We start from the raw sequence: 9,002 nt of genomic DNA, 5'->3' as shown, positions 1-9,002 counted from the left end.
GCCTTTAAATGTCAGGTGACAGGATAACCAGGGGAGGTGGGGCTACGGCACCGGGTTCACGAGGGAGTGTCTTGTGTTTGAGGCTCAAAATGCAAACTCACCAGTCACTCCCCTGCTCAGCTCACCCCTCACCAGCCAATTAAAAACATGCAGGATGGCCCAGGGTACACAGTTGGAGAGAAACACAGAGCCAGAGAGGGAGGACAAAACCCACAGCAGCAAAGAGTGAGAGCACCATGGACCCAGTCTGCTCACAGCCTCTTGTTCTGACCTGCCTTAGCAACAGCCCCTATTCAGCTCAAAGCCTATTGGCCACTGCACAGCCCCGTGTGGGTATTCGGACCAATCAGCAGGCTTTGGTGCAGACCCTGAGTGGGGACTGCTTCTCCAGCTACAATTTCTGTCAAATTACGCCCCCTGGTGGCTGGATGGAGGTCCAGAGGCTTTTTATTTCCCTGTTGACCCATTGAACAGCTGTTTTCTTTTTGTTATTCCTCCTCCTAAAAAAAAAAAAAAAAAGCAGCTGTCATGCTTCACATCTAATGATAACTCTCTTGTGGCAGAGATGTTTTAATACTGAGACCTCAGTAATAATAATGAATGCAGATATGAGTTGTGGCAACATTTAGCCCAGTGGTTTATACTACAAGCACTTTATCCTTATTAATAATGCTGAGCAGTCAGTTGAATTAACAGATTAGGTGTAAGATTATCTGCTAACTAATATATTAGAAATTAAGTCATGTTGTGCTGAACAATTAAGTATTCTTAAGTGCGAAATGAAGATATGACTACAAAAATGACCAAAAATGGAAAAAAATAAAAAATAAAAAAAATACTCTTGCTGTAGAAGCAACTGAAATATAGGCAATATTCATATTCATTACATTGAAATTAGATAAATAACAATATAGTGTTCCCTCGCATGTATATTTACAACCTCTACCCTCTAATGATGCCAGACGCATATATGCACTGATTTATTATTATTTAAGTACACTAGACTATCATACAAAAACTGCTGAGGAATTCAAAAGGACAACAAAATAAATAGAAATGACAGATGTCAGGCATTTTTTTCCCCCTCAGACAAATAGCCATTATTATTGTTATTGTATTTAAGCACCTATTTTGATTTATTGCTGTATTGTGTATCATGAAGCTACAGTATTGCTTATATTCCAAGTTTCCAGAAAAATGAGTGAATGAATGAAACAAGTAAGCCTAGACTGCCCCCAAGTGTGCAATATGAATTACTACAGGCATACAAACTGGAATTTCCTGACAGATTCAAATTACCTTCTGTTTGAGGGAAAAAAAAAGGCACAGGCCCTGGATATTTATCTTTAATAGGAAAAAAAAAAAAAAAAAAAAAAAACACTGGCAACAACTATATAATGGAATAAAAATAGCAGATGTCAGGTGATCTCAGAAACACTGAGAAACACTTTATAATACAGGGTGTCCACAAAGTCTCTTTAGAATTTAAAAAAATATATTACAAAAACAATTGATGAGATATATTAATCAGATTTGTTTTATGTGCTCAGTGGTTATCAAAGTTTTTAATCACATTGCATTTGTGTATTTCAGCAAAAGATCACTGATGCCATTGCCACCATGGATGAGGCTATGTTACAGCGAACATGGCAAGAAATTAAGTACCGTCTTGATGTGCTTCGTGCAACTAATGGTGCCCATATAGTGGTGTATTAAATGAGGCAAAAAAAAAACAAAAACAAACAAAAAAAAAACATCAATATCTACTCCTCATTTTGTAATAATTTCCACAGATTTGTCCATTCATTTGCTTTTGTAATAAATTTGTTAAATTGTAAATTGGACACCATATTGTTTTATACTAATTTGTGCTGTGTTGTTTTGTGTGTTTTATGTAATTTTTAACATATTTAAGCATCATGGTGGGACATTTGCTCAGTGCATGAATCTGATTTGATTTGGTTTGCTGTAGTTCAGTTCATTGTTTATTATATGCGCCAAAAATGATGCCCAGCCCACAAGGACTTACAAGACACTAACAAACACAGTTACAGAGAGTGTGAAGCCACGCTATCCAATAAACAGTTTGCATATAGATAACAACAGATTCTTCATGCAAACATCCAGGTTTAGGTTTATCCACTAATTGTTGCTGCTATTTCTCTTTATATTTATATTTATCCAACAGGTGTTGAGCAATTCTTTTAATACTGCATTTTAGATTATTCATATACATGTGAAGTCCTATGAAAATTTCAAAAACATTTTCACGCCAGAGGGAATGATATAACTTATTCCAATAAAAAACTTCTTTTGGCCGTCCTTGAGTCAGCCATATGAACTAGGCAGTCCCACAAATGGTACATTTCTACTCTCAGCTCAACCTCTGAAGCAATCCCTCTGAAGCCCATGTCTCCAATAACGGCAGGCTTAGCTGCAAACCTGTTCACACCTAAGAAGCCTTTATTGAGCATAACTGCAGCTTCTATTTGATTCATATGCAGAAACTGGATATACCGTTTTTTTAGGTGATAGATTTTGAAGCAAGATAGAATTACAAATCAAAACCTGTAAATGTGTCTAATTTTCTTGTTTTAAGTCCATAACTTTAAAGCTTTTGGGACTGAGTATTGTTTTCAACACACCTGAACAGGCCCTTCATTGATATGCAACTCAAAGGAGAGTTGTGTAAGTGTTTATATACAACATCTGAAATAGCACAGCATGGCATCCTTTTGAATAATCTTTCATATTCTTTACACAAAAGTAAGGTATTTGCAATAAAGGCATGAAAACAGTTCAATATTGCAACACCATTTGGATGTAATTTGCACCATAAACAGACCCAGATATATGATGAGGGTAAAATACCAGTGAGGGCAGGGGGCAGAGGGGTTTTCCCAGCTTTTTTTTCCTCAGTCTCACATACCACTGTGGTTGATGTTATCACAGATAATTTAAAATAACAAAACACTCAATTGAAAACTGGGTTGAAGTGGTCAAAATAAGAGTTTAACTGACAACATGTTGTGAACTTATGATGTGTGCGAGTGGCTCTGATGTCTAAAGCCAGTATGTGTTTGTCCACTGTCAAAGATTTGAGTTATTCTGTCGATGTTTTGGTATTCATACCTTTGTCAAGACATTCATCCAAATTGGATCCAGAGTTTGCACCACTATGAGTGCACCAGTATGGTGGGTTTTTTTGTTTGTTTTGGACCCAGGTCATCTACTCTGCGCATAGCATCTTGTTTCTCTTTCTCCTTTCTTAATCTCCTTTCTTATTGCTTCCATTTCTCATGTCCCAAAAATGACTTTAATGCCGTTTCTAAAAATAAAAATATTAACCTTTTTAACAGTGAAGTGATGTTGTTTCACTATACATTTTGAGGATGATTCCCTGTTGCGATGGTAACCCACAACTGGTGCTATACAACAGTTTGGTGCTACATATTATACAAGGTGCTATATAAATAAAGCTTTACTTACTGACTTACCTATTTATATAGCAGTTGAATGGGTGTGTACTTGGCTTCAAGTTAGAATAACTGAAACTGGTAAATGCTGACAGGTAAGAAAAAAAAAAAAAAAAGTCTCAATATGTAAACACATTATTAGGCCCAGCTAGATAAATTATGATTATCATAACGCAAGATTAAATCAGTGAGGGAAGCCAGCCCTGGGAGGAATAACAATATTCAGTCACTCAGACTGACTTATTAGGGCAGCCAGAGATTATTGCTCCAGCTAATCTGACCAACAGTTTTGCATTTGCATGAGAGAGGGTTTGACCAGAAGGCAGGACAGGACAACAGATGAGATGGCATCCCAGTTTCATTTACATTTCAGGTATTTAGCTGAGGTTTTCATCCAGAGGACTTTACAGTGAGTGAGCTGCCTTTATTTGTTACCCTAGCAGACGATGAGAGGACATATGGCTGATGTGGAAATCTGAACGGTGACCTTCCTGTTAGGCAAGCGCTGCTGTAACCTCAAGGCCAACCAACTATTTTTTTTTTTTTTTTTTTTTTTTGCCAATAGCCAATATTTTGTGCTGATATTCAACATCTGAAATTAAACAATACGAAATAAAAATAATAGTTCTAATAAGCCCTAGCCAAGTGATACGTTAATCAAATTAAGAAAACACTAGAAAATTGTTCACCTCACTATAGAAAAAAAAAATAGTTTCATTTACAGTCATTGCAAGGATATGTCCTTCCTGCGCTCACTGGTAATACAGTCATGCAGTAATCGCAGCCAACATGTGTAATCTAAAAACGCTAAGAATTTGCATGAGGTGGCCAAGATGTTATGACGCATGGAGACACAATTCTGAAAGAGTTTCAAATGGATTAATTTGCACTGCAGAGATGGTGCTCTCTACTCCGCTCTACCAAAAGAGGTCAAGCACTCACCTCTCTGCTGTTGTCAAAGTACGTGTGCGTCATAACAACCTTCTGTGGAAGGCAACATTTCTCAAAGGAAGGGCTGCAAGAAAAGCACCGTTTGTCTAGGTGTCAAAGTTACAATTATCTGTATTTTTTTTTTTTTTTTTTTTTAAGTGAAGGACATTCATTAACTTGCAATTTCATTTTACTATCCTGGCTAAATAAAGGTAAAAAAAAATATTGTTATCTCTGTCTTGACAACTTTGTATGGTTACCAGCTAAAAATGGTGAATCATGCAACACTGTCAGTTCTACCCTATGTATAAATTACTTCTATCACCTTTGTATTCATGATTATCTCCTCTATGAACCACTGAATTAGTTTTGGTATATTATTTGCATGTTACTTTAATGAAACTTTAATATGATGTCTGTCTTCTCACACTGCAATGGGAAAAAAGTATAACTATTGCCTTTGATGATGTAATAGCAATGCACATAAGCCAACAGCCATGTGCACACCTTCATGTGAAAATGTCTGCAGCTCACGCATGCCCATACAGTAGAGCCTTTGTCTCTTTTCAAAGTCAACAAATAGTAGACGCTTCTTGCTTTATCTTCTTCTGGCTGTTATCCACCAATCACACTGACTGGCACAGCACGTCTGAAGCACACCAGTCACTGAAGGCCTTTTGTTCATCAGTGAGACTGATTAGACAGTTTTACATTTTACTATAAGCTGCATCGCAGATGTATGAAGGACAGCTTTACAGGTTCCAGTTAAGTCTACTAGTCATGGTGATATGGTGTACTATGAAAGTTGTAATTGGGAGAGAGACTGATGACAAGCCAAAAAAGGGCTGATGGCACATTCCTTGACTGTCCCATTCCAATGTCCTGAGTTTAATCACCTTGCTCAGCAGATTTCAAGGTTCCATGAGAGTGGTTCACTAGTTACAGCTAAAGATGGCCTGCCATAAAGCAGGAAACTAATTTACTTACATCACTGCAGGAACAGGAGCTTGTAAAAGGGACAGAAGGTTAAACTATTTGTGCAGGAGAGAGTTGCTGTTGCAGGTTGTTTTTGTACCAGTTGATTTTGAAAAAAAAAAAAAAAAAAACTAAAGTGGTTGCATTATACATTTTGTGCTTTCAAATGAGAACGTCAGGTAGTGGTTGCTAAAATGACAGCAATTGCAGGATTCATCATCTTGTTCCCTGACCATGTAACTATACTGGAGCTACCATCAATTTAATATCAGCCTCCCTGGTTGGACCAGTACCAAAAGACCAAGTTGTAACCCCATCAAGAACAACAATGACCAAAACTGTCATGGAGCTTAAATGCCAAGGGAGGTGATGCACTTAACCTGGCTAGAGCAGGTCAAAGCGAAATCCAAATAACAATCAAACATAGAATAACTTGATTTGGGATGGTATTACGGGCACTCCGAAGAACAAATCCACCTTGGCAGGATAAGATTCTTCCTGGTTAACTTTTTTTTTGTATCACACTGATGGAACATGAGTAGCCCACTGAGAACTGCATGGCACGAGCATGAAAAATAAGATCAAGAACAAGATCTTGTGTCAGGTGTCTGCAGAGGGCCACTGTATGGCTAAAACATGTTGCTGTTAGTCTCTTGCATAAACACTTAATGAGATTCCATATGGTTCCATTTTATGTTTTTATCAGTAGGCAAATGAAAGGGAACTTTGAATACAACCAGCAGGTGCACAATTTGTCACTTTTCACTCTATACAGTGTTATTGCAGCAAATTCCCATTTTTCATTGTGAATCAAAAGTAAAAGAAAAAAAATCTATTCATTTCTTCCAAAAGGTAATAAAAATCTTTTATTAATTTAAAAGATCAGACAGCCTGAAAAATGGAAAAGCTTGAGGAGTCAGACTTTCTCTGTCTACAGTTGACGCTTGTTTATGAGGCTCTGAGATGTGGCGAATTAGTGGGATTCCTACGAAGAACATGAAAACTGTTGATTGCTTGGGACCTAAACAGCCTAAACAGATTATAAGGTGGGCATAGTTTCTTTCCAGAAAAGGCTAAAGGAGCGTGCCCAGCACTGAACTTGTGCCAATCTGGACCTTAAGAATATGAACTTATTTTATCTTTTTATAGGATTAGTGTTTGTTTGATTCTGCTCTTTTGAAAGGACAGGGTGATGCCATGTCCTGTACATCCACGCCCACACCAGACAGGTGGCCTGTCTTTTGGCCGTACTCTACCTGCTTTGCATATCAGCTGTTACATTTAAATCATAACTGACACATTTTCGATCACTATTATTTTGCAGACGTAATAGTAGGAGCCTTTGAAGAGACGTTTATGCCATGGCCATCCCAAAGTTTTGTTTGGTTTTTGCTCTTTGTCTGATTTATTTTGTGCTTCATACTCCAGCAACGGTTGTTCAAGACTTCAACCATGTAGAACGATGCAAGGACTCCCTGTATATGGGGACACCGCCACGGGGGATCATAGACCTACACCTGAAGAAGATCTGCCAGCGTTACGCAGACAAGCCTCGCTACGTGACACTGTACGACCCTCGCAAACGCATACCAGTATACTCTGCTTACACCTTCAAGAAGACAGAGGGAGACAGGCGTGTGGACTACCCTTGGATGTATGAGCCGCAGGTCAGATGGTTGTCTTTGATAACTTGTTTGAGCTTATTTTTCAAATGTGCAAAATTCTACTCCTTAAGGTTCATGCATTAGCTTAGATTGATGACATTAATTTAACTAGGTAAGTCCCACTGAGATTAAAAATCTATTTTTCAAGGTAGACTTTGCCAAGGAGGCAGCAGCACATAAAGTTCTAGACATGACAGCTCATATTAAAGATGCAATATAACAAATGTAACACAGTATGCCTGTAAAATACAATAGCTTAAAATAATTTGCAGGGCTGTAAAATAGAGTGAAGCAAGTAGTGAGAAAGAGAGACAATGAAAGGGAGAAGGAAGTGGAGAGAAATTAAAAAGCATGGAGGTTTTGTTACTTAAAGAAATTTATAATAGATTCATATTCCATAGATCTGACAGTTGCTTTAAACTCATGAGGAGTCACACATTCTTCAGCTTTCAAAGATTTCTTTACAAATCCAAGATTTGGGGTTCATCAAGTCAATTAATTTCTCTAAGAAACAGATTTAAGTCTAGCCCCTGTGTGACATTTAAGGGATTGCTGTTGCTCTTCCACATATTATACAGCAGCTAAAGCAACAGGCCTACTGTAGAAGCCAGTGGAGTAGGGGAATGTGCATAAGACTCACAAGCAGGGTTGGTTTTGTGATATTCGCCATCACAAATCTAAGTTGTCTTCCATGTCTCCTCAGCTGGCAGAAGTTGATGGAAATGGGAACATGATGCCCTTCCCTACTGGTTACCTCCACATGAAGTTTGAGGACAGCCAGGCAGTTTTGGACGACTACTCAGATGTTGTTCTCTATGAGAGAGGTCATCTGAACCCGGATCAGCACCAGTCTGATGCACATGACCGTGCAGCCACTTACACCCTGACCAACGTGGTTCCAGAGATACGGGAGTTCAACATTGGGCCTTGGCGTGAGTATGAGGAACGGATCCGCGTCCGCCTCAACAACTACTGCCGTGGCACTGCCTACATCGTCACCGGGGTGACCACGAGAGGCAACATGATCCGTCGCAACAACCAGGACCGTGTGGCCATCCCTGAAGATGTTTGGTCAGCTTACTGCTGCACCGACTACGACCGCAACGCACCTCATGACGTCCGCATCCGTTTCCCCTCCCACGGTGCCTTGGCCAAGAATGCCAAAGAAGGCAGCAACGTCCATGAGATGACCGTCCAGGAGCTGGAGAACTTCCTGAAGAACCATATGGATGTTGACCAGAACCTGCAGATCTTCTATGACAACTGCATCTCCCCCTCACCCCTTCCTCTTTACCTCCATCACACCATCTGAAAGCTTTCGCTGTTTTAGCTTTTCTGTGTGCATAATTATATCTATTTACTTTAAAGCTGTAATGACTAATGCTGGATGCAATTGCTACTTTTATTTCTGACCAGTCAATGCACACAACAAAATATGCAGATCTGATTAAAATTCACTATTCTGTTTAACTTAAAGTCTCACTGTTAATTAATTCATTCTCGAAGGAACAGCACCACCATGAAAAAGATGTTATCATAAATGTACTGACTTGACCTCTCTTCAGCTTAGTTTCTCAAGATAAATTGTATTTCTTCTTTCCTTTTACAAGGATGATTCCTTGTGAACAGAAAGAAGAAATACAAGCTTCAGACCATCACTCACATAGGATATAACTGTTAACAAAGGGATTATAACTCTGAAAAGAAAAGATGAGTTTCTGCTGTTTGAATTAAACATCTGAATTCACTGGCTGCTTTGTGTTTGTGCTACTTCATATATCATTAACACACTCACCATGAATTCTCAAATCTCACTTTTATGGTTGCATAGGTGCAGAATTTTTTTTAAAATGTTCTGTTAATATCAGCATCAATATTCTGTGACAGACATAATCAGACATACTGAAGTCTTTTTCGGTCATTTACATTACTTCTCATTTGTGTATGGAAAATTGTG

At 38.6% G+C, this 9,002-nt stretch overlaps 1 protein-coding gene across 1 annotated transcript; it reads left to right on the top strand.

The window, feature by feature from the left end:
• Positions 1–6,709: 6,709 nt before the first annotated feature.
• On the top strand, positions 6,710–8,790 carry LOC115371582 (endonuclease domain-containing 1 protein). The gene is made up of 2 exons (XM_030069036.1): positions 6,710–7,048; positions 7,749–8,790. The coding sequence occupies exons 1-2, from the start codon at positions 6,743–6,745 to the stop codon at positions 8,355–8,357; spliced, it is 915 nt and encodes a 304-aa protein (XP_029924896.1). The 5' UTR covers positions 6,710–6,742; the 3' UTR covers positions 8,358–8,790.
• The last annotated feature ends 212 nt before the right edge of the window (positions 8,791–9,002 follow it).

This window comes from Myripristis murdjan, chromosome 14 (assembly GCF_902150065.1).
Source record: "Myripristis murdjan chromosome 14, fMyrMur1.1, whole genome shotgun sequence".
NCBI lineage: Eukaryota > Metazoa > Chordata > Actinopteri > Holocentriformes > Holocentridae > Myripristis > Myripristis murdjan.
The sequence above is the reverse complement of the archived record's forward strand: the minus strand, read 5'-3'. Positions and strand labels throughout refer to the sequence as shown.